Source organism: Fukomys damarensis, unplaced genomic scaffold (assembly GCF_012274545.1).
Source record: "Fukomys damarensis isolate Sample0158 unplaced genomic scaffold, DMR_v1.0_HiC HiC_scaffold_25, whole genome shotgun sequence".
Lineage (NCBI taxonomy): Eukaryota > Metazoa > Chordata > Mammalia > Rodentia > Bathyergidae > Fukomys > Fukomys damarensis.
Genome location: NW_022900937.1, coordinates 15,472,348 through 15,498,744, shown reverse-complemented (window position 1 = coordinate 15,498,744; position 26,397 = coordinate 15,472,348). Strand labels below are relative to the sequence as shown.

Below are 26,397 nucleotides of genomic sequence, written 5' to 3'. Positions count from 1 at the left end.
CCCAGTCCGGGCGAGCCGGTCCGTTCCGCTGCGTTTACTGCGATCTTGCGTTTCACGCAGTAAAACCTATATGAAGCTTTCACTATACAGAGGCTTGGTGGTAGAAAATCTTGACTACATGGCAAAGTATAAAGAAGAAAAAAGGAGAGGCGAGCTCGGAGGGATTCAGGGCCTGGCCCAGGCCCCTGACTTAGTATCCTCGCTGCCGCAGGTGCGACCCAGCGTCTTCCGGGTGCTGACCACGTGGCCTTGGCCCGCGAGGACGCCCGGACACTTGGAGTCCAACCTTGCCACTGACTCACTTTCTGCTTCATCTCGAGCACGCCATCGGGCTTTTCATGCCTCACTCGCCGCTGGAAATTTAAGTGAAATAAACATAACCTGGTTTGCTGAGCCGAGGTCCCCTTTACCAGATGATAAAAGGGGCAGGAGTCTAACGTGTTGGCACTCACCACTGTCCCCCAGTGCCTCGACGCCTCCCTCCTTCAAGCCTCTCCACCCTACCGGCTGCTGTTAACTGTCCTCCCCTTTTACTGCAGGGAAACCAAGTCTGTGATTCCTTAATCCATGCCGAGAATGGATTCCCCAGCCCCTGACCTCTTCTCAGAAAGGGTGGGGCGGCAGGCAGGCCTCAGGGAGCTGCTCAGGTCCCAATTAACACGAGACAGCCTCCGACCTCACCGGGACAGCCCTGGAGGATGTCAGGGGCTCTTACAAACCCTCCCGCCAAGTTGGGGCTCTTTGGAAAACCCTGGAAGAAACCTCAGGGCCAGAAGGCCAGCAAGGGGAAGGGAAAGACTGATGTGGCAATCCTGTGGGCAGGGCTTGAGGAGGATGCAAGGTCGGGAAATGATTAATCCCGACGACAACGGGTAGTAGTTCAAGCAGGGCAGCTCCAGGAAGTGAAGTCCTGGGGTGGCCCAGTGTCACTCCTTGGTCATTTTTCTCTCTTGCCTACCTCCACTCTCACAGTCCTCAGCCTCACGGTATCCACCTACCTGGGGCATCTCTGCCCAACTCTTTCCCCCATACTATTTCAGATTGCTTAAAGCTCCTGCTGCTTTCCCAGCTGTGTTCGATTGCTGTTACAGCTCGACTCAGACCTATTAAGGAAGCGAGCAGCTGTGGGGAGTGACCAGTCCAGGCCGCCAGGCAAACAAACCTTCAAGTCTTGGCTCTTGTCTGTCACCTGCTTAGCAGAGTCCTCACAAGCCTTTTTCATTCTCTGTAAAACTGGAAGAATAACATTTATGTGGAAAGGAAGATACAAGAAGCCAGGAGACGTACCTCCATGTATGGTAGTAGGTTCCAGATAAAAACACATTAAAAAAAAAATAACAGGTAAAAGCTGCTTCCCCGGGAGGGGGGATAGAGACAGTAACAGCTGTCCCCTCAAACTCTCCCACCCATCTCCTCTGTCAACCTATTTATCTTTAAGGCCTGGCTCAACAAATCTTCTCTTTACCTCTGGACACCTACTCCACCTTTAGTACCCACAGCCCCTCACTTAGCCAGGAGATGCTCTGACTCACGCTATCTTTACCACTGGGGCCTGATTTCCCCCCCACCCCGTAGAAGCTGTTTCCCAGCCCCCTAAACCTCTTTAGACATCACTTCCCCCTGGAGGCCTTTCCTGACCCTGCTCCAACCCGGGTGACCACCCAGAGGGTGATGCCCTCCACTGCCCCCACTCTGCCTTTATGAAACACTCTTCATGCATGCAATTATTTGTTTAATGTCTGCCTTCCGGAGGAGATCCTTAAGGGTAGCAAACAAGTCTGTCTGGTTTCCCGCTTCTTTCTAACATAAAGTGCAGAACATGGAGGGTGTCCAATACCAAAGTGTTCAACAGATGAATGAATGGGTGAGTGACGGATTAGCAACGTCTAGGAAGACAGGAGTTCAGGAATAGCCCAGTATAGGTCAGGTATTCATCTCCCCCCCAAGATCCCTGCATTTGCTTTCAGTTCTGACTGTATGATTTTGAAAGGAACAGAAATGTGACGGTAACTTGTAAGGTTTGAACTGCTTTAATTTTTTAATAAGTACCTTCTCTCCTGAACTAGAATGAAAACACTTTGGAGCAGGAGCCCTAACTTACTCATCCCCGACTGCCATAGTCACCCCGGGGGGTGGGGGTGGGGGTGGGTTAGCCTGTATCACGCAGCCCAAAGAAGCAGCGTGCAAAATCAGAGGCTTCCCTAGGGCTTTCCCTAGAGTGCCTTAAAACAACAAACTTTCCTGTGTCTGTGAAAGTTTTCATTGTAAGAAAAACAAACAAACAAACCAAGGAGTGAAATGTGTCAAAGGAGGGAAGACTACGGAGTGCACCTGCCTTCTTAGCCCTGGTTTCTGCGGTTAATAGGACGTTCGCTTTTTTTGTGCTTGGCCGGCATCTCTGGCCGTGAGGAGCTGTGACTTAATCCCCTCTCACCCGATCGCGGTGGAGACCACCTTGCGTTCCCGCACCACACCACGGAGGCCCAGAGATTCCCCCACCGGCCCCTGGAGGTCCGTGAGCTCAGGGCAGGGACCCCGGGGTACCTGCAGGCAACAGCATGCCTAGTTTTAAAGTGTACATTTTCACGGGAGATAAATGCACACTTCCAACCACGCTGTCACATATCCCCACGGTGGGTGGGAGTGAGGAAAGGAAGATCAGATCATGGTCAGAAAACCTCTCAAGGTTGTTACAGCTTCCTTCAAACTTTAACACTTGGGTCATCACTCAGACTCCGTGGTCCCCAAGCCAGAATTACCAGGCTGACCAGGCCGTGGGGGACAATAGCTGGGACTGTTCCTACTCAGACAGGCACTTTGGAAGCACCCGGAGAGTTGGTTTAATTATTTACAGTAGAGATTTTGCTAGGAGAAAAGACTGCTTAGAAAACCTAAGTTAGATCAAGGGAAGGCTTGCTTGTAAGTATTCACAAGTGTTGGGCGTGGAGGGAGCAGGCTCACAGGGACTCCTCTGTCACCTGGTTTCGTTTCCCTGGTAGCACTTATCTGATACTTCCTTGCTTGTTTACTTCTTTATCTATTATCCATCTCTTCTGAGATAAGAGACCTTGCCAGTCTTGTTAGTTGCCTCATTTCCAGTTCCTGGAATACACCTTGGTACAAGGCAGGCCCTTGGTTACCATTTGTGGAATGACTAAATAAAATAAGGGTAGTGAGTGGTGTATAGCTCCATGGTGGTGTACACATGTGCAAAAGCCTGGGTTCAGTCTCCAGCACACACACACACACACGCAAAACAATCAGGGTAGCTTGGGCTTCAGCAACCACCCAACTTACTTTCCCACTCAGGAACACTAGTCTCGCCACGGCTTTCCCACTACACTTCCTTGCTCAAAATCCTTGCCTGGCCATCTCTGATGGGATGAAATCCCAAACCCACTGTGGTCCCTGTCACCAATCCTCCTCCCTTTTTTTTTTAAAAAAAATAAAAACTGTTCCAGCTATGCCTAAAAGTTCCTTCACGTTACAAAATGCTCTTCCTCGGGGTGGGCCGGGGATTTAGCTCAGTGATGCTGTACCGGCCTCACCAGCTCAAGGTCCTGAGTTTGATCCCCATGACACACACAAAAAAAACAGCTGTTCCTCATTCTTCTCTGTCCTCCCGTCCTGGCCTGTTTTCCTGGGCCAGCTCTTTCTCTTTCCCTATCACCCACCCAAGCAAACTTGAAATCTTCTCCCTTGTCCCGTCCTCCTGTTCTGTCCCTGCAGCTTGTCACATGGTGCTGTTATTTTCTGTTCACATTTCATTCCCCCTCAGAAACAAGTGTTTTTATTTTCAGCTGTGGATTTTCAGCACCAGGTTAGCAATAGCAGATAATAAAGCTGGTTCTATTTGTTGATTGCTGTTGGAAGTGTCCCTCTGAGGGGAGATTATAGCAACAGATATGTGTAATAATCTCCTAGTTATCCAGAGAAAGGACCTCCACTATTTAAGATAGAAAGTTCCACTTACGAGGTCCCAAAGAGGTACCAGATACTATGCCTGATGGTTTTCATTTCTTCTTTGAGCACTGGGAGGTAATTACCACCTTCATTTTTCCAATGAGAGAATGAAAGTTTAAAGAAAGTTAAATACTTGCACAAATCTTCACAATTAGTAATTGTTCTTTTATCAAAGAAGCCAAAGTTTCACTCCACCCACATGTGGTCATCTAAATGATTTTGCAGTATTTAATGGGGAAGTTGAAGTTCCTAAAGATGCAGACTCTTAGGAACCACAGGACACAAAAGAGCCTTCTGAGAAGAGAATCATTTCTGTTCAGTAGCACTGTAGTAATTATCTCATCAACATCTTAATTTGTGTTTGCTTTCACTTCCCCTTTGTCACTGAAAACTCCTTTTGTGAAGATGAGGTTTGCTTGTTTAAAGACCCACTTTGCAGATAAAGTACCAGATTCTAGCACCAAACTACCTTCAGGCTATGAAGGAGACACTGCCTCCCCTGGGTGCAAGTCTTCTCATTTGTAAAATCAGGGGCTTGAACGAAGGGGTCCTTTCCAGAGAGAGCACCATGGAATCTGTGATAGCTCATGGCCGCCCAGTGACCCTGGCAGAGGAAAGACCATGCTTGTGTGCTGTGGCCAAGATCACTAACACTGCGTCCAGACCTATCTTCCTTTCCTCAGGAGTTCACAAACAGAACTTTCTCAGCTTCCCTTGTAGCGAGGTGTGGCTATTTTTGATCTATGAAATCTGAGCAGAAATCACAAGGATCAGCGTTGGCTGGTGCTGTATATAGCTGCCCACGCCACAGATACTTTAGTGTCCAGTTAGGCTTTATAACACATGCAGGAAAGGAAAGAATTACACTAAGTGAGGCTGAGAAAGAAACGTGGGTCTTCTAAGTTTCCCTCATTTCCCTCTCAGCTTCACTGTGAGCTTCACTTTGTGTTCCTTCTTCCACATTCATTTCTTCTTCTTCTTTTTTTTGAGACAGGGTCTCAGTATGTAGTTCAGACCGTCCTGGAACTCACTGTGTGGTCCAGGCTGGTCTCAAACTAGCAGCGATCCTCCCGCCTCAGCCTCCCAAGTGCTGGGATTACAGGTGTGTGCTATCACTCCCAGCTTCATTTTTTTCAACAAATCTGTCTGTACTCTTGCACATGTCAAGGATAGAAGAGACACTGGCTTAGAGCTCAGTGCTGCATGGGTCTTGCTCTGCTGACATCCTTTGCCACTATCAAGATAGAGAGCACTGTGACATCACTTACTTTCTCCTGCTCTTAATCACCTGATTGGACAACTAAGCCTCTGAGTTTCATAGCACTGCCTAGACTAGAAGCTTGAAGCCTTTTGGTTGTGAAAATGACATCCATGTAGATAGCCTGGCTTAGGGCTTGGCATACACTGGAACAATGATGGCGAACCTCTTAGAGCTTTCACTAATACAAACAGCCCACTTTGGCACACGTGCCATAGGTTCGCCATCAGTGCAATATACCCTCAAATGTCTGCTTCCATGAGACCTTGGCAATTAGGACAACTGATGTGAGAGGGGGTGGGGATGGCCTGAGATAATTGATTCTAGTGTCACTGGAACCGAAGGTTAGAGTTATCACTGGATAAAGGGGATCTGGACGCAGTCAGTCATTCAACTAACGTCACTGATACACTAAACTTTGTGATATAAAACTGAGCAGCCATGTTTTACCCGCCAAGGGATGGTGGAAGGTTCAAGAGAAACCAGCCAGCAAACAGGCAATTGCAACACAGTGTGATAAATGCTAGGAGGGGAAGTGCAGGGTGTTGCTTAGCCACAAACAAAGGGCAGCTAAGCCAGGCAAGCATCAAGTAAGGCTTCCTGGAGGAAGTGACACATGGCCTGGGATTCAGGTAAAGTGTGTGAAGTCGGGGTGAGGAAAGGGACACCATGTCCCGCACACAGGGAATAGTACTTGCAGATGCTCAGAGGCTCGGAGAAGATCTGGCAGTGTCAGTCTGGCTGGAGGGTCAGGTGCAAGGGAATGGAAGGGTGAGACTGAGCGGTGCGGGTCTATGACAGAACTGCCAACACAGAGGAGTCTGGGCCTCAGGGACCGACAACTTTCAGGATCACACTATGCCAAGGGTCAAAGGGGGAGAAAGAACAGGAAGACAGAAACTAACAATTGCTAAACATTTTTAAGATGTTCAACTGCAGTAGTCACCTGATGTTTTGTTTTTATTGTTTTGGGGTTGTTTTTTTTTTTTTTTTAGCGCTGGGGTTTGAACCCAGGGCCCTGTGCATGCTAGGCAAGTGCTCTACCACTGAGTTACATCTGCAAAATGCAAATTAAAATCACAGGGTAGACCTTGATGTACACAAAAAAGCCAGGGTGAGATGCAGAGAGCAGATATGATCCCTACACACACAAGTATGCACATGCATGCACCCCTATTTTGACTGGGTCCCCAAAGACTGTGTCCTTGAGCAGCTTACAACTCACCCAGAGCAAAGGGCTCTGAATTAAGTAGAATTATGACGGGGAAAAGCATCCTAGTCTTAGAGAACTCTCAGGTATGCCTCCCCCTCTTCTGTCCTAAACTTAATCTGACCTGACAGTTTAGCTGACCAGAAAATAACTTTCGCAAGCATCTAGAACATCGATTTTCACAGCCCCATGTCCTTTGGTGAGCTGCTGGTGCACAGGAAAGAAGGAGAAGTGACCTGCTGTGTGACTACAGGCCACAGCCTACCTCTCCTGAGTGTCCGTCTATGAAATGGGAGGAGCAACAGCTGCTTCTTGATCTATTTCCTTTACGAGTGCTTAGTATTTGGGGAAAAAAATGAGGATTCAGGTGCTGTTATCAGAGCCATTTCCTGAAGTTGTCAGTTCCCATAATGTATGCATTTGTGTAATCACACTAAAGGTTGTAAGTATATTTTATAATTAAGTCATTAAGAAAGTTCTGCTGTGGTTGACCTGGTTATACATATTTTCTGGCAGCAGCAGAGAAAAAAAAAAAGTATTTAACATTACATCCCGTCTGAAGAAAGATGGCGGGAAAGTGAGGAAAGGGCCTCAGAACACTTGGGCCTTTCTGTCCCCTGTGGAGCAAGAGAGTTTTCAAAACGGAGATAGAGACCAGGAAGACCAAGGACTCATGGACAGTGAACTTCCGGAGGGACCTTTGGGCAGAGCCACTAGAAAGCTGAGAGGGTCAGGTGCCAGCTCCTGCTGCCACTGTGCTCCTTGCTTGCCAGAGTTCCTGCAGGGCCAAGCTGGAGAAGAGGATTTTTTTTAATGCACCTTTTTTGCTCCCCGCCCCCTGCACACAAAATGTGCCAGCTGCTTCTCCGGGGCTAGCGCTGCCCACAGGGGTAAAGCACAGGATGCAGCAGACAGTCTAGCAGGTCCCGCTATAAATAACCTCCAACTCGAGCCAGGGAGCCCTCCAAAGGCAGCAGTGGCCCCACGGCAGAGAGGCTGGCACACTCGAGCAACTCAGCGGATTATATTACCCTGATAAAGAAATTCATATTCTCAGTGAAAAGCTTACCAGAAAGCTGGCTCTGGAAGGTTACAACCAGAAACCAAACAGCCGCTGGTTCTGCACAAGGGGAAGAGGAGGGAGGGGAGTTATTCTGTGCTGTACATGCTTTTGATTCCACTGAAGTTTGTACCATAGATTATCACAGAAGTAGCATTAAAAATATAAATCCTAAAGCGATTCCCCCTCAGGGATGAGTTTGACTCCCAGCTGTGTGTCCTAAAGCAAGTTACCTACCTTCTCTGAGCCTCTGTACCTAACAGAGGCAGCAGACTTGTCAGTCACAGACATCCAGGACACATGAGGCTCATCCCTGCAACAGGGACCAGTCAGAACGTGCTGTCTCCACTTCTTCTGGTACAAGGCCAAGCATGTTTTTGTGAGGCTGGCCTAGACCTGACGTCAGCCTCACGTAAGCTCCTGGCTACCGCAGGCTCTTTCAGCGGTCCAATCGCACCCTACGGAGCGTGGTTCTTCTCTTACCTTTAATAAACGTAAAACCTCGAGGCCCTTTGCACATTTTTTGACCATTTCTTTGTTCAGGACAACAAGGATCTGGAAAGAATCTCTAGAAGGCGTCCACAGCACCCCAGAACCTCGGCGACGTACTCACGGTGACCATAATGATCATCCCTGTCCTTGTGAGCACGCAGCCAGACACTCTTCGGAAGACTTTCTGTGCATTCTTGAGACAAATCCTGAAAGGGGGATACTATTCTTTCCCTCGTCCACATTTCACATATGAGGAACCTGCTTCTCAGAGAGACTAAGGAAACTGCTTGGGCTCTCACAGCCAGACAGCTTTCCTATCTCCCAAGCCCAGGGCTTCCCAACTCCACTGAGCTGGGTTTGGCACGCTGGAGGAGACCTATGGGCAGGATGATTTTCCACGCACCCTTCCCGTGCGTCCTAAGGTGAGTCCATCCTGCTCTGTCACTGACTCTACAGGTAAGTACAAGCGGACCTGTCTGGGCTGATGTCCTGATGAGCTTGTCATCACTTATCTCTCACAACTGAATCACAAACAGCCCCGCGAATGGAATGTCTCAGGCAGTTGGTTCTCAATGGCACTGCATTTTTACTGCCCTTGAGGGAAAAAAAAATCATCTGTATTTCCTTTAAGAAGAGTTTCAAAGTCAGGACCCAGTCTGCATTTATAGGAGTGAGAGCACTTATTTTCCTAATCCCACACACTTTGGAGCTTTTACTTTCCCAGTAACCCCTGAAATGGGTTACTGGGGAGGAGTCTTCCAGAATATTCACATTCAGAGACAGAGATGGGGCTGAGGAGTGGCTGAGTGGCAGGGCAATCGCCTGGCACACACAGACCCTGGGTTCTGTCCCCAGCCCCGTGAAAACAGGATGCTCATTTCCAGGCAGGGTCTTATTTTATTATGGTTGTTCTTGTTGTTGTTTTGTAGTACTGTGCAGTGAACCCAAGGCCTTTGCACTGAGGTACATCCCCATTTTTTAAAGTTTTAAAATTTGACATGGGGTCTCACTAATTCATTAAATTGTCCAGGCTGGGTTTAAACTTGCCATGCTCCTGCCTCGGCCTCCCATAGTACTGGGATTACAGGTACGCACTACCACGGGGAGCTTCAGCTGGGTTTTTGTCTTGGTTTTCTATGACAGTTCCATGTGACAGTTTTCTATGATATGAGGCAGGCATCAACATACAGATAAAAGTGGATTTGATTAGAAAATGTGGTTCCTACTTGTCCTCGGGTCAAATGGGAGCCCCACCTCACACCTTGCCTGACTGGAGCTCATCAGTGCCAGGGCAGGCGGAGCACTGTGTAAATGGTACTCAGATTTTCCCACTGGTAGAACCTCTGGGAGTTGGAGAAGGTCTAAGATAAGTGGGCTGTGACTTGATCGGCCTGCTCTTTTGAGCCCTGGCCAGCCAGGCAGGCACTCTCTTCCTCTTCCCTAAAAGATCTCTAGCCTCTTCCACACCACAGGAGGCTGGGGAGCAGTGAGACACCCCAGGAGGTAGCACCTGGCACCTGGAAACTCACAGGGATCAAAAGAAGCAGAAGGGGGCCGGGGATTTAGCTCAGCGGTGCGGTGGCCTGCCTTGCAAGCGCGAGGACCCGAGTTCGATCCCCGGTACCAAAAAAAAAAAAAAAGAAGAAGCAGAAGGAAATAAGCCTGGCCCAGTATCACTGATGGGAAGGCTGAAGGGTCAGCTAAACTCCAAAGGGGAAATTCATCCATGCAAGATCTCTCGCTGCACACAGTCTGTACCAGATTCTCATCTAAGTGCTGAAGAAATCAGACCGAGGAGGGGCAGAGACCCGTGAAAGTCACCTGGGAAGAGAAAATGCACTCATGCAATTTCTCAATTAAGTGGAAAGCAGTGTTCAAAGAAGAGGGCAACGGAAGAATTAGATCTTGAAAACTCAGTCAGAGATTGACATCTACACAGATAACTTTTTTTTCTTAAGTGTAGAAGAAAGGAGGCAGAGGGTGATGCAATTTGAGAGCTACTCTAAGGACCAAACTCCAGCATTTACACTGCCTGTGGGGGCAATTCACGATACCCAGCACGGCTTGCTTCTCCAGCCAAATCAGCAGGCTCCTTGCTGGTCCTCCCCTCACCAGGCATGCCTCCCACGCTGCCCTAATCCATCAGATCGCCTTTTAAAGGCTTCTCTGCAATGAGTAGCACCATTTGGAAGAGGCATTTGAAAGTTGAAAATGTGATAGGAAAGAGCTCAACTCCCTAGAAAGAACCCTGTCTGATTTATCTTTGTACACCAGTGTTAGGCACGTTTGGGAAATGTTTGATGAGTGAACTAATAGCATTGTTAGGTACTGAGGCCTGGTTTTGTTTTGTTTTGTTGTGTACCAGGGCTCTAACTTGGACACCTGATTTTTAAAATAAGAAATGTTAATGGGTGTGGCGATACATACAACTGTAATCTCAGTCCCTAGGGAGGCTGAGGCAGGAGGATCAAGATCACAAGTTTGATCCCCAGTCTGGGTAATTCAGCAACTTAGCGAGAACATGTCTCAAAAAGTTTTAAAAATCCATTAAAAAATACTAACAGTGGTTGAATGATGGAATTGTGGGAGATTTTTCTTTCTCTATGTTCCCATTTTGTATACTATAGCAACTGTTTGTTGGGGGCTGGGGATTGAAGCTTAAACAAAGCATGTGCTCTACCACTGAGCTATATACTCAGTCTGTATAGCAACATTTTTAATATGTAAAAGTATATTTTAGCCCCATCTCCACTCTGCCACCTTCTAATAAAATAAGAATTATAATTTACAATCAAACATTTAAAAGTCTTATTCCATATAAGAGGTAAATTATGGCCAGGCGTGGTGGCGCACACCTGTAATCCCAGCACTCGGGAGGCTGAGGTAGGAGGATCACTGTGAGTTCGAGACCAGCCTGGGCTACATAGTGAGTTCCAGGTCAGTCTCAACTACATGGTGAGACCCTGTCTCAAAAAACAAAACAAAACAAAAAAGTAAATTATGAAACTGAGAAAACATGAGCTGAATTGCTTACACAGTGAAAGAAAATTTACTAGCACATAACTCTGAAGTGTTTGGTGATACGCATGATCATTGCATAGCTTGGTATAAACAATAGTTCTCCTTAGCTAGTATTAAGGTCACCCTCAGCCTCTGAAGGAAATCTCTCTAGGACCCCCAAAATTCCAAAATCCGCAGGTATTCAAGCCTTCTGTTTAAATGCAAAATGGTATAGCATTTGCATATAATCGACAACATCCTCCTGAACGCTGCTACTATGTAAACAGTTGTTACACTGTAACCACAAGAAAAGTCTGTAGCTGTTCAGTACAGACACAATGTTTTTTCTGCCCCCATTTCCCAGCTCTAAAACTGGAGCCTACTGCTGGCCTTCTTGAGTTTATCCAACTGTCCCTATCTTCTTGTCTGTCTGCATTTAAGATTTTGACTATTTAAAAAGCCCTTCACCCTCCCCCTTCTCTGTCATGGAGCTACACAGTCAACATACAACACTTCTGTCACTCTGAAGAATCCCCCTGGGCCAGGTGTGGTGCATGCCTATAATCCTAGCTTCTTGGGAGGCTGAGGCAGGAAGATGGCAAGTTTGGGGTCAAGCTGTTTAATCAGTGAGACCCTGTCTCAAAATTAAACATAAAATGTAAAAGACGTGGGCTGTAGTTCAGTGGTAGAGTACTTGTCTAGCGTATGGAAGGCCCTTGATTCAACCCCAAAAGGCTCAAAATAAAACAAACAGACACAAGACAAAACAATAAATCACCCTCAGGTTCCTTTGGTAGTCACTCCCCACTCACACCTCTGGTGACCACAGATGTGCACTCTGTCCCTAGAGTTGTTCCTTCTCCGGGTTGTCTCAGGCACAATGTTTTAAAAATTCCCCATACATGGTTGACTCGATGTAGGGAATCAAGAGCAACTGTACTGGAAACAGTCAAATCAGCCACTGTCCCAGAGCTGTGGGAGGGGAGGCAGGAACAAGATGGAGGGGGAAGCAGCTGCGGTGGATCCATAATAGCCCTGGGTTCTGAGGACATCTGTCGCCATTCCCAGAGGATCTTGTCACCCCAGAGGAGTAGCACTAGCACCCTAAACCCTCATCTCCATTCCCTCGGGTCTGCCCTCTAGGTGTGAGAACGCGCATGGGACAGGAAGGCCATGAGCCACGTGACAATATGTGCTGAGGACCTGCCACGCGCCAGGCATTGAGGTCTTGTATGTACACGACCTCTGTCGCCTCAGCCTTACGTGGTTGTCCTTAGACCCAGCAGGCAGATAACGAAGCAGGCTCAGAAGGTGAAATTACCGTGGGGGGCCGGATGGTGCAGGCGGGAAGGAGCTCCGGGCGTGGAAAACCTCTCTACTCGCCCTGCGCGTTGCCACACAGCCGAGTTCTACTTCCTGCCCGTAGCCTGCGATCATCAGCAGCTACTGGGCGAGTCATTCTCCTGGTTATAAAAATAAAGTGCAAGAGATGCATTTCCCAAGTAACTTTCCAGCCCTGGACTGGTTGTAGTAGTGTTTCTTCCGCTGGCCCGAGGCCACCCGCGCAGAGGTCCGCTGGGGACCCCGGTCGCTCTCGCGCTCGCCCCCTGGAGGACATCTGTGGTACTGCACAGAGCAGGTAACGTGGGGGGCGCTGCAACCCTCAGACCAAGTCAACGTTATCACGCATTGAAACCGGCTTTAATTACCACTTTCGCTTTTTCAGCAACACGGGCAGAGAAAACAATCTCACAGCCCTTCCCACGCTCGCCAGGGCAATGCTGCTGCTGGAACACGTAATGACAGGGAGCATTTGTAGTCTGAAGCCCTACTGGTTCTGAGTCATATTTAAAAACTGGATTCTGTTTTTCACTTCCTACACCTTGGTTTCTTTTAGGCCTCGTGACCATTTACTGACCCAGTGATGATTCTGTGGGGTTGCTACACTCTGATTTTTAAAACAATACATTTAGCTCTTATTTTTATTAAAATAATCAAATTTCTTTGGTTAGGTAATATATGCATGTGGTACAATATTCAAAAGTCACTACGGGCTCTCAGCAATTATCAGACGGCCCTGGAAATTCCATTGTTAGGTAGATATTTAACAGAATTGAAAACAGGTGTTCAGACAAGGACTTCTTTCTTGTAAACGATGCTTATTAGCAGCACTGGTCTGGATTGCCAAAAGGGGAAACAACCAAACGTCAAAAACTGATATATTCAGAATGGGGTTTCTCCGAGCAGGGGGAAGCTGAAACATTCTCCAGGGACCCTTGAGAACGCTAACCGGAAGACGCCACACACAGAAGGTGACACACTATGTCCTTGCTTTTCATGTACGTACAAAGAGCAAATCAGAAGAGACATAAATGGGAAGGGAAGTTTAATACGCCCCCAAAGTAATACAGATTTTGTTTCCAAAATACGTTAACATATATGCTAATTTGTTCCATTTATACTGCTGGCTTATTTTAGATTGCTGAAAAGAAAGTTACTATGTTTCTTGGTTGTAAGAATCTTTTTGGTCTATGCCTTCTACTCTGAGTAACTACTTTGAAGATAACAATATATAGTAGACCGTTGTTATTCTCTTATTATTTTGTTACAGAATTTTAAAAAATAAAATAAATTTTAGAAAGAAAGAAATATTCAGAAGAGAAAAATCCACGGAGACAGACAGCAGGTTAAGGGTGGCCAGGGGGATGGGATAGGAAGTTACTTACTTCCTACAGGAAGTGACTGCCATGGAGCATGGGCTCTGCTTTGGGCCATGAAAACTGTCCTGAAATCAGAGAGCGGGGATGGCTGCTCAGCACTGCGACTGAGCTGTCACTGAACTGTACACTTTAAAACAGTTACAATGGTAAATTCGATGCCGTGTGTATTTGATCATAATAAACTAAATGAATAAATAAAAGATATTCAACAAAAAGCCAGTTCTTAAAAAAAATATGAGAAAATGAAAAAATGGAAATGAAGTGTTTGTAAAGGGGGAGGGGAGAAGGGAGTGAAGGGAGGTCAGGGACAAGGGGAAAAAATGAGAATCAAGCCCTGTCATGTAAAGGCACAAGATTCCAATGATGAATGTAACTGTACTGTATACCTAAAATGTACCAATAAACTCAATGAGGGGAAAAAAAAAAAAGCCAGTTTTTCTCCCAGCTCCTTCCCTGAATACAAAGGCAAGAATCAGCACCCAGGGCCTCATTTATGTGAGGCAAGTGCTCTGTCACTGAGCTACATACCCAGCGTGAAAAAGGTTTTATAAAATAACTGTTTAAAATTTCACTGTATCGATGCACTGTAATTGATTTGATTATTCATGGTTACAGATTTTAAGTTATTTCCTTTTACTTCTTTTGTTTTTAAGTGAGAATTCACACTGAGCTACACCCTCAGCCCTTCTTTTTGAGACACAGTCTTGCTAGGTTGCTGAGTTGCCCTGCCTTGGCTCAAATTTGTGATTCTCCTGCCTCAGCCTCCCAGAGTGGTGGGATTTCAGGTGCGTGCTATCATTCCTGGCTTAATTTCCAATTCTTTAAATGATGTTCTGAATGTCTTTATAAAATAATTAGGGACTTCTGATTATTTTCTTAGGTTAATTTTTTTAGAATTGGACTTTTTTGGGTGAAGAATGTAGCTCTTCTAAGGTCCTTAATACATGTCGTATCCAGGCACAGTGGTGCATGGCTATGATTCCAGCTACTCAGGGAGGCTGAGGCTAGAAGATCACAAGGTCAAGACCAGCCTGGGAAATACAGTGAAACCCTGTCTGAAAATATAACTTTTAAAAGGGCTGAGGATGTAGTAGCACTTACTTAGCATGCATATGACCCTGGGTTTGATCCCCAGAACCACGAAAACACAACAAACAGCCCACACTATAATTATTTTCCAGAAATGCAGCACATCTGGTTGCCTCTCACATCAGGGCCTGAGACAACATCTCTATGTCTCCTTGCCAGCATTGAGTAGGTTATTTCATTTTAAATGTTTGCAAATTTAATAAGTGAAAAATCATGTCTCATTGTTTAAAATTTTTATGACCTCTAGAGAAGCGTTAAAATTTTCTCCTTGTATTTTTGTTGTTGTTGTTGTTGTTTTGTTTTGTTTTTTATTTTTGGTACTGGGGATTGAACTCGGGTCCTTGCGCTTGCAAGGCAGGCTACCGAACCGCTGAGCTAAATCCCCAGCTTCTCCTTGTATTTATTGACCATTTATGTTCCTTTTCCTGTATTTGCTGTTCTCCTTTTTATTTTCTCTTGTGCTTTTTTTTTTTTTCTGAACCAGATTTTGACATTTGAGTTCAGAGGTGGACATCAGCCTGGGTGGAAGTAACAGAACATTCTAGTGATAGATTACCGAAAGCTGCCTTTCCACCCCGCAAAACACTGGGATGCTGGGTCCTTCTGGATGCTGAAGAATTTGTGCAAGTTGTGACTGTCCCTGCTGTGGTACAGAGACTACTGGCCTCCTACATAAGCTCACTACCTAATTCTAGAAAGTGTGAGGTTACTTGGCAAAGGTCAGTTTGGATTGCAGGTGGAAGTGAGTTTGCTCATCAGATGAGTTTAAAACACGGAGACAATCTTGGATTATTTTGGGAAAACCAAGGCAATTACAAAGGTCCTTAAAAGTGAAAGAAGGGGGCAGAATAGAGCCAGAGGGTATGGGATTATGGAAGGCTGGTTGGAGCGAGACACCACGGCTGGATTTGAAGACAAACGGCCAAGAGCCAAGCTGGAAAAGGCAGTGAGCCTTCTTTCCTAGAGCTTCCGGAAGGGGACACAGCCCTGCCCACACTTTGATTCTAGTCAGCTTAGTCCAGTGTCAAACTTTTGACCTACAGAACTGCAAAATAATAAATGTGTGTTGCTTGGAGTTCGTGGTAATTTGTTACAGTCCCAATAGAAAACCAATACAGTACATACACGGAATATGCCAAAGCCCGTCTCTGCAGAGCTCTGGAGACCCTTGCTGTAACGTGAAGCTTAGTGTTTCCTACTGCTTTCCCTACTCTTCCACTTGCCAATATCAACCTATGTGAACAGAGGGGCATTCTGAGGCCAGTTGGCCCTCCCTCCAAGGAGAGATAATAAGGGCCCTGTGGATGGGGTCTGTGCAGATGTGGGAGCCGCTGCCAGCTTACCCAGTGCCCTCATGGTGCCTTTAGAAATGCTTTCATTTTCATGCCAGAGGAAGTACACATTTCCAATTTGCTTAATGGTGCTTGACTCTTCTACAGCCCCAGTCCTGGGGTTGCCATGGCTACTTTGGGGTGCATCAGCCATGAGCATGAAGGCATATAGTGGGAGGTTGTGGGATTCAGCGAATTATGAAAAGGGGAACCAGCTTCTCTGCCGAGCTCTGTTCAGGACTCAACATGATCTGTGCATAAGTGACATCCTTGCTGGAACTCAGTTTGTTACCAAAGAAGAAGCAACTCGATGTCGATACTCATGGCCATGGTCTCTGACCCCTTTTCTTGGTGTGTGGTTTGTTCTCTTATTTTCTTTCAGCTCCAAGCTCATCCTTTTATATTTTGCTTTTTGATGCTAGGACTCCTTCAGGGCAGGTTTCCTATTAGGTTCGGGGATGGAAACTACTGGCAGGGCACGGAAAGCAGAGGGGGAGAGGGATTTGCTCTCTGTTCCCCGTGCCTTTCAGAGCCCAGATATTTTTTAAGGCATCCAACACTGGGCCCTCAGTGTAGCTCCCCAGAGGCTGGGAGCAGAGCATTAGGCTCCTGGAGACCACCTCTTCCCTCTTAGGTTCTTATAACTCCCCCGGTAACACCCTGCTCTAGAACAGGCACCATAGCTACTCCCAGCTGCTATGAATGTTTGGTATCTCAGTGTTCTCTCGCTGCCCTTCGACATCTACATAAGCAGGTCTATGCATTAAACCCCCCTGCTTATGATCCCTAGTATGATTTCTCTTTTCCTAAGTGGACTTTGAATGATGTAATATAATCTGGCTTTTACTGACTTGTAAGAACTCTTTGCATATTAAGGAAATTACCTGTCGTGTATGTTACCTGTCATAGGCAATCACCTATCATATATGTGGCAATGATTTTCATTAGTTTGGCTTTACCTTTGTTTATATGCTTATATTGCTCAGAAACTTTTAAAGTTTTATATACTCAAATTTATCTATTTTTGTCTTACGGCTCATGTATTTCTTCGCATGCTTAAACAGAATTTCTTCATTCTGAGATTGTAAAAATATTCAGTGATATCTTCTTCCTATGTTTTCATGGTTTCATGTTTGAAATTTAGACTTTTACTCATCTGGAACTTGTTTTAGAGTAAGGAATGAAGTAGAAATATAATTTAAAATGTTTTTCTCAGATGAAAAGTGTTTAGCCAATCATATTGATACCATTTACTGAATAGCCCTTGCTTTTTCCTTTAGTTTGAAAGGCCAACTTTATTAAGTATTACTTTCTCATATACACTTGAGTCTATTCCTGCATTTTTCCTCATTGGTTTATCTGCCTTGTTTCTTACCTAGTAGTATTTTATTTGTTAGTGTAAGTCTTCACTCACTTTTATGAAGTCATCCATGTAAATACTTCCAAATTCAAAGTATCTTTTGGAAGTCAAAATATAGTAAAGGAAGAGTGAAATTCCTTGATGTGTGAGAAGTCAGATATTGATTCAGGACGAACTACCAAAATATAGATTTTTCTCAACTTCTGCTTCCTGAATAATTTTTCAAGGATGAAGCAAAAGAATGCTAAACATCTGATTTCAACATTAAGTCACGTTCTGTTGAGTTTTTTGCCTGAATGGAAATACCAGTTTGAATTATGGCTTTGTGTTCAACCTCTTTTCTTTTTTTTCCCCATTTTTTATTGGTACATTTAAAGCAAACAATACAGTTACATTTGTCATTGGGATCTTGTACCTCTACATGATATATTTTGGTGTTCAACCTATTTTCTTTCTTTTTTTTGGTGGAATCAGGGATCAGACTCAGGACCTTGCACTTGCCAGGCAGGCGCTGGTGCCACTGAGCTAAATCTCCAGCCCTACTGTCTCATTTCTCACAGATCAGTTTTAAAAAGAATCAAAGCCAACAGCTTGCAATACTAACCCTCTATAGGTATGCAGTACATCTATCCCTCGTGTAAGGACAGAAGTTTCGTGGATACAGTATTCAGGAATTTTAGTCTTATCTAAAGGTGATTATCCTAATAGGAACTTTGGAACTTGAATATGCATCTATATTTTTTCTCTGCTTTCTTTTTACTCTAAAGGGAATTCTCACACTTGCGAAATAATGGGTGCACACCAAAGGCCAGCACTGTCTGCATACTATTGCACGCTCACACACACTTGCCACCTTCCTGGGTTCCACATGCAGCTGCGTCACAAGATTTTCAGTGAAACTGATTTTCAGTGTTTACCTTTTATTATGGATTTATGACTATGACTTTGCAAAGCAACTATCTTTAAAGGCTTTGAGGGTCATTTTTACATGCTGGGAATATTAATATTTATTTTAGTTTTATAATTTTAAAAATTTTGTTATTTATTAATCGAAGTCACTCATGGCATTATTTAAAGAATCAAGTAGTTCTGTACATCCAGCATGAAAAACAATTCCTCTATTTTCCACTCTCCAGAGGCACATTTCTACCTTTCTTATTCTTCTGATATGGACGCATGTACTAACATTAGTATGTTTTCATTTCTTTATTATGACTTCTCAGTTTTAGACATTATTTCCTGACTGAGGATTTAGCTCTTTATGCTCCTCACCCAGTCCTTGCCAGTCTTTCTTTCTTTCTTCCTGTCTTTGCCGTGTGGCTAGAACAATCACCAATGTTTGGTGTTTATACTATTTTGCCTTGTAAATGCAAGTCACAGCTGTCCAGATGCTATTACCTTTGTTTTCTGAATGCTCTTTTACAGCATCCTGCTCTTGTTTCACGGATGCATTCTTTTGTCTTTTTCTCTCCAGGATTAACTATAGGGTATCTCTTTCTTCTCCTCTTCTCTATGTATTTCTACTTTCTCTGAGTTCATTTTCATTTGCTTATTTTTTTGCAGTCCTATGCATTGAACCCAGAACCTTTGCACAGAGCTACATTTCCAGATTGTTCTTTAACAATTTTATTTCGAGACAAGGTTTCACAGGGTCACTAAGTTGCCCAGGTCAGGCCTGAACTTCTAATCCTCCTGCCTCAACTTCCCAGAGTGCTGTGGTTATAAGCATGTGTCGCCATGCCCAGCTCCTCTTTATTTTTTGTTTTGAGATAGGGTCTTGCCAAGTTGCCCAGGCTGGCCTTGAACTTTGATCTTCCTGTCTCAGCCTCCTAAGTAGTTGAGATTACAGGTGTGCAGCACTGTGCTTGGCCTATTTGTTCTAATGGTCGTCTTTTAAATTAGACACTTTCTTCAGCTTTGTCATTTTGGGTGGATTTTAATTAAGAGTCTCATATTAAAAAAAACTGACAAATCTATGTGTGAGAGAGAATGTAAAGGAATGAAGGAATGTAGGATTATTGATCAAAAGCCTTCACTGCAAGGTAACCAGCCAGAAATCTCACTGTTCACTTCGGTGACTTCAAGTGTTTCTCTTTCCAGCCTTTCTTTAGGTGAGTTTCTCCTGAGAAGAAGCTACAGCCTCCCCATAGTGAGCTGGCATCTGGTTATCTGCACCAGTTCGGCAAAGGAAGGAAGAGCTCTGGGGGTGGTGTTGGCAATACAGGAACGCTAGAAAATGGGAACAGTTTGGGGGAAACTGTTACTATTTAGTATCTCCAAACTGCAATAACATAGTCCAATAGTGGAATATGTACAAAATCGGCTAAGGAGGCTGGGGAAGAGCCTCTGGACGCAGGTGTCTGCTTGAAGTACAGAGGCACACGTCCTACGGGAGGTCCTGCCTAACTCAGTCATCTTTGGCCACTGTGACGATGCGATCGGCACCTTGGTATGGGACAGCCACTCATGTGGGCAGGTGTGCATGTGGGTGGGGTGGTGGCGGTGGCGGGTGGAGCCCTTGCAAAACAATTCCATCCACAGAACCTACAGCCTTCAGGATTACGCACACATATGAGTAATTTCAGTGACCTACTTGGCTTCTGTGGATTTCTTCATTGTTCCTTTTTCCTTCCTGACCAGGGATCACAAGTATACAAATATTTTGCCTTGAAATGTTTGTACTCCAGCAAAGAAATCCCAGTTTTAAGTACATAATGTACTTGTTTGAGATTTGTGCTTCCAAGTTTCCAAGGGTCCTTTATAAATTCGCTGGATTCTGCGTGGACTTGTGTTTATCAAATCCTACTGTTTGCAAAGTATTTTGCGGCAGCGTAAACATCATTTAAAACAGGAAGTTCTATTTTCTAATCATTAGCCCAATGTCGAATGCTTCAGAATATGAAACGGCTCCAGCTGAGGAAGAGGTTGACAAGACATAAGTCACAACAGGAAGTTAAGTGGCTCTGTCTTTGCCCCTCCATTCATAGGTTCTTGGCGTGTTCATTCATTGATCCTTCGCTGCACCGAGCTTTAGTTAATACTCTAGTGTACACCAGTCAATGGATTACTCAGTCAAAGCTCAAGGACGCTATTAATACATAAACTTTTCATGTGCAAAGGTGGGGAGAAGAGTCGATTTTCACTGCAGTTAAACTGTATGAATGAACCATGATTCATTTATGCATACTGTGGATGCTTGCCAATATTTGGTTTTTTTTCTGTATTTCCCTGTCTTAAGTAAGTCTACGATGCACAATCTTATACTATATGCAAGAAGGTCACGGAGACAGCAGTTTTAAAAGTAAGATACGAGGATCCACAGGGGTTCCCCAGGCTCTTTCACAGAGTTCGCAAGGTTCAAATTATTTTTATAATAATAGTCACTCATTCTGTCAGGTGTACGCTGTGGAATTTTCTAGAGGTTGCATGACACATCCATAATTATTGCAAAAAGACTATTAAAATATTCCTCTCTCTTCCAATTATGGTTTTATGTGAGGCTGGATTTTCCTCACTTCATCCAAAACAACATATGGCAATATTTAAATACAAGTAGAGATTCCAGTTGTCTTGTAGCAGACTAGACAACAGAGATTTGCAAAGTGTAAAACAATTCCATTTATTGTCCTAAATTGAAATATAAAATTGTTTTTCATAAAATATATTGTGTTAACGTGTTATGTTTACTTTTATTTATTTATTTATTTATTTATTTATTTATTTATTTATTTATTTATTTATTTATTTTTTTGGTACCGGGGATCGAACTCGGGTCCTTGCACTTGCAAGGCAGGTGGTGGAACCACTGATTATTTATTTATTTATTTATTTATTTATTTTTTTGGTACCGGGGATCGAACTCGGGTCCTTGCACTTGCAAGGCAGGTGGTGGAACCACTGAGCTAAGTCCCTGGCCCTACTTTTATTTTTAAATTGATTAACAAATATTATATTTATTTTTCAGTTTTAAGTTCTTCCTCCCTTCTTCCCCCCCCTCTTTCTTTCTTTCATACTAGGAATCAAACTCAGGACCCTGCACTTGCCAGGCAGGCATGGTGCCACTGAGCTACATCCCTGGCCCTGGCCCTTCACTTTTAATTTCTAATGTATCACATTTTGATAGATGTGCAAAATGAAATTTTAGGAGGCCACTGGTTGGACTGAGCTCCTTGCATTATTGCCCAATAGACAAAATCAAAATGGAGTCACTCATGGCAAGGTTGTTTATTACAAGCCAAAACTAAAGTAGAAAAAGTAAGGTTTATCAGATGTTCTAAGAAATCAGGAAAGAAAGAAAGAAAGAGAATAGGCAAATCTCAGAAAATACCAGTTTTAACTGGCATACTAGGGAAGTTCTCTCTGCTTTGACCTTCACAAGAAAAGTAAATTTGAAAGGACCTATCTGCTTGTTTATTTTCCTTTTTTGTCTGTAGAGTGAAGTTCATAGGAACACACATTCTGCTTTATAAAATGAGGTGCTGCCCATTTAATGAATCACAAGTGTCGATTAAGGTCTTGAATTCATAGTAACTTGGCTTTCTGATGGCTATAACGTATGTAAACAAAAGCTCTTTGGGGTTTCTGATAACTTTTAGGAGTGTAAGAGTCTGGAAAGCAAGAATTTTGAGAGCCACTTCCTGAGGGTGTGTACCCAGGAGTGGGACTACCTGGTGTCAGGGTATAGGTACCTGTCCATCTATAAGGAGTAAAACCTCTGATGATTCAGTCCCCTACACTGGGGACTGCACAACTAAACTAAGCTCCTGGTACAATGTTGAAAGGAATCACATTGAGTTGAACAGAACCCAAACCCTACTGAAAGGGCAGGCTATAAAGCAGCCTGGCAGACAGAGGAGCCACTGACCCCTTAAAGGCACCCCAGCCAAGCCCCAGATCTCCCACCTGACAGAGGACAGCACAGCGGTAGGGTCCCTTCTGGAAGGCTGGGGTGTTTCTTTCCCTGGAGCTCATTGCTCTGTGGTTCCAGGCTGGTTTCTTACAGTTACTGCTAGTGGTAAACAGCTGGCTTTGAATCCCTCAAAGGTGTGAACCTCAGGAGAGCCGAGAGCAACAGAGAAGAAGCAAGGAGAGAGGTGGGCAGCCCCTACAGCTTCTGGGTGAAGAGAAAAATGTAATGATCAGAAATATAAACCAGGGCTGGGGATTTAGCTCAGGGATTCTGCCTCACAAGCGCAAGGTCCCAAGTTTGATCCCCGGTACCAAAAATATATATATAAATAAAGAAATAAAAGAAATGCGAGCCAATAAATGATATGAAACAAACTATGTAGCTCAAAGTATATACAAGTCAAGGTCTAGCCCTTGTTGTGATTAACTGAGTACAGCCAAACCCAGAAAGATGCACATGGGTACCGCAGGGGTGCAGCCTGGCACTGGGAAGGAAGGGGAGGGGAGAGTCAACCGCTGTCCTAGGCTATACAGTCAGTTCTCACAACAAATCTGCAGATGTTGTTCCCATTTTACAGAAGGGTAAACTGAGGCCTGGAGAGGGTAGGCAGTAAAATGCAAAGGCATGGCTTTGAGGGTGAAGAGATCTAAATTTTAATGTCACAATGTCAACTCCTAACCTCTGCATGACTTTGGGTAAGCTCTTACCCTCCCTGACCCTCGAGCTCCTCCCTCACCTGTGAATTGGCCATATTAATGCCCACCTCACAGGGCTGAGATTAAACACAATCAAAGCAGGACCCTGATATGCAGGACCCAGTGCTCCCTGAATGTGACTTCTCCTCCTGCTCCAAATCAAGCATCTGGGCCAGGCAGTCAGGTCACAAACCCAAGTCACCTGATGGTCATACAGCCCAGCCTTGTCCTCCTGAGGGTCAGGTGGACAGAGCTTCCTGTGTCACCTTGTGCTTGCCCAGAAACCAGTAGCTGGAATTGATACTCCAACACCCGGGGAGACCACAGTCAAAAGGTTCTCCATGCTCCTAACCAGCCCACGCCCTGCAACTACCCCTTCCGGCCCCACCTCACTTGGCTCACCATGCCCTGACTTTTGGGTAACACAGCCTTGGCATGCAGAGCAGGGCCAAGCCTGTCCCGTGGGGCTCTGGACCCCTGATGGTCAGGGTCCCCAGCTTAACAATGTCAATGCTCCCTTAGTGTCTTCTAATCCACATCCCCCATCTGCCTTGCAGAGCCGCAGGACCCTTCCATCACACTGCAGCTGCAGGAGATCTCTGTGGGCAGCTCACTGGCTCTGGACCTCCTGCCCCGCAACTTGGGTCTCAGGGTCTTCAGCCAGGGGACCTTCTCTCCATGTCCCCAGAAGGAAGGTCCCAGGTCTACCTGTCCTTTTAGGCTTTCTGTCCTTCCCCTTCTCCACTAGGCAGGAAGGGCCAGGCCAGCAGGGACTCCCTGGTTTGCACACACCCAGCCAGGCCAAGGGGACACTCCACAATCTCCCATCCGGTTTTGTGAGTAATAAGCCGATGCTTTGAGCCGATCTCACTCCTGAGTCCGTTTCTTGGTGGGTTGAACCACGGAGGGAAGAGGGGTGTGATTTCCACCCACACCCCAAGACTGGGGGTTCCTTGAGAGTAGAAACTACTTTTTTAAATTTTTCACTAAATAGAAAAATTACATATTTTTAACTCCTATAAAAAGGTAGTGACCATGTGAGACCAATGTGAATCTCCACAGAACAATGAACTAAGCAGGGAATTACTTGGCCCAACAGAAGGGCCCTGGGCCGTGGCTTCCTCCCCTGACTCCCAGGACCAGGCAGGTTGTGGCTGAGGGGTGTGTAGCTGCTACATCGCTTGTTCATCAAACGAAGCTGGATTCTGTCCAGTTAGATCTCTTTTCACACTGAGCTATATCCAGAGCTCATTTTATTTTTTCTTTTGAAACAGGATCTCTGCAAGTCTAAGTGACTACGCCATCCAGCTGTGGTGATCCTCCTGCCTCAGCCTCACGCGTTTCAATTCATTTATCTCAACAACTAAGTCTCAGGGCTGGGCAGGGCAAGTGTGTTTAAAGGGCTCTGGCTCAACTCCCAGGAAACCACTTCGCCAGTGACATACTTCCAAAAATAGAGCCTAATTAGCGGATGTTTTAACTGGGGCAAGCGATGGGATGTGACGGGAAGAATCGAGGAACTGATGAGACCTGTGTCACCGGGGAGAGGGACAAACCTCCTCTCACACCTCGGTGGAAGGGAACTGAGGCGGGAAGAGAAACTGAGGGGAAGAAGCAGATCGCAAGGAGGTGGAGGGGCGCCAACAGTCATTAACGCAGTCAGTCCCCTTAAGCATTTTCTCTGATGGAAGTTTCCGATTTCTGACATTCCAGTTGGTTTCTGATATACGTTCAAAAATATACTCATCTGTTTTCAGTGAGCAATGTGGATCATAAGACGGGGAACAAAAAAAAAAAAGGCATGAGGGTGAGCTGGAAAAAATAAAACTAGTTATGCTAATAAACTGCAGGAAGGACTAATGCTACATGTCAACCAGACCTTGGAAAGAGATAAAAGAAGACGAAGAAGAAAACCCCAGCAGAATGGAAGAATTTCACATTCTTACAACCACAAATTCGAGTCTGGTGGGAGTTTAACAAAAGAAAGTCAAATTCAAAGTGGTGCTTCTCTGTGGATATCTGTACATCCTGCCCTGGTTGCCCTGGCGATGAAACACCTGCCTCGTATAAGGCAATCACATCGAGAAGGAACCCGCGCACAGGAGAGTCGCCTGTGGCCTCACTCATCCTCCTCCAACACTGGCCTTGGAGTGCAGGACAGAAATCCAGCAGTCGCAGGTGCTGTGGCCACCCCTGTGTCACTCACAGACACGGAGGCCTTGGCAGGAAGTTGGGAACCCAGGACTGGGAGGTCCCTGGAGTTTACTCTTCAGCTAGCTAATTAATTCCTGAGTGCATCACAGAGAGATCACGGAGAAGGCAAAACAAGATGAAATCCACATCCTGAAGGTGAGGAGGATACAGATATACAAGGGATGATCAAAATAGTATTGATATTAAAACAATTTATTACAGAAAAAGACATATTGTCATTAATTACCCCTCAAAACGCTCCCTCTCTCTTCCAACATACATCCTATCGTTCTTGCCATTTTTGAAGCAGTTCTGGAAGGCCTCTTCCGTGACTGTCACTAGGAATTGTAATTAAAAAAATATGGTGAATCCAGGTATAGTGGCACACGCCTCTACTCCCAGCACTTGGAAGGCTGAGGCAGGAGGATCACCGTGAGTTCTAGGCCAGGCCGGGCTACACAGTTAGTTCAAGGATAGCCTGAAATATAGACTAGACCCTGTCTCGAAAAAAACCACACACACACACACACACACTCACACACTCACAAAAATATGGTGAATTCTGCGGCCAAGTGCATTCAAATGGAAAGTCAGGCTCATAAAAACATGGGGGCTGGGCATTCAGCTCAGTGGTTCTGCCACCTGCCTTGCAAGATCAATGACTGGAGTTCAATCCCTGGTACAAAAAAAAAAAAAAAAAAAAAAAAAAAAAAAAGGTACGTCCTCATCTACCTTAAACTCCGGATCTGGCACACACAACTTCCGGCGCTTCCCCAAGGTAAAAATAGACCAGGAAAGGTAAACATTTCAAATCAATTCAGGACATTGAAGCAACCGTAGAAGTACAACTAAAGACTCACAAAAGCGCATTCCCAGAGGGTGGCAGGAAGGATGCGATGCTATGCTGGAACTGTGGGGTGCCACTTGGAGGGGATCGCTGGCAATGTGTCTTCTACTGTAATAACATTAAAATTTTAACATTCATTGTTTTTTGTCATATCTCAAACATACATACAATTTGTGCTATGAAGCTGAACTGAGGAGGGAAACAAAGCACGACAGAAATTCTTTCCTCTTTTCTTCTATGTGCCACTTTTTTTTTTTTTTTTTTTTTTTG

General features: G+C 45.1%; 1 protein-coding gene across 5 annotated transcripts in view; it reads right to left on the bottom strand.

The window, feature by feature from the left end:
* The window catches only part of Usp3 (ubiquitin specific peptidase 3), a 125,445-nt gene that overhangs the window by 91,801 nt on the left and 7,247 nt on the right, over nucleotides 1–26,397 (bottom strand). For 3 of the 5 annotated variants that reach the window (XM_033756030.1, XM_033756032.1, XM_033756034.1), the window contains exon 2: nucleotides 26,141–26,235. In XM_033756030.1, the coding sequence (XP_033611921.1) occupies nucleotides 26,141–26,150 (10 nt within the window). In that variant the 5' untranslated portion in view covers nucleotides 26,151–26,235. The remainder of the gene's footprint in view (nucleotides 1–26,140; nucleotides 26,236–26,397) is intronic. The other 2 variants (XM_033756031.1, XM_033756033.1) reach the window with 1 other exon arrangement.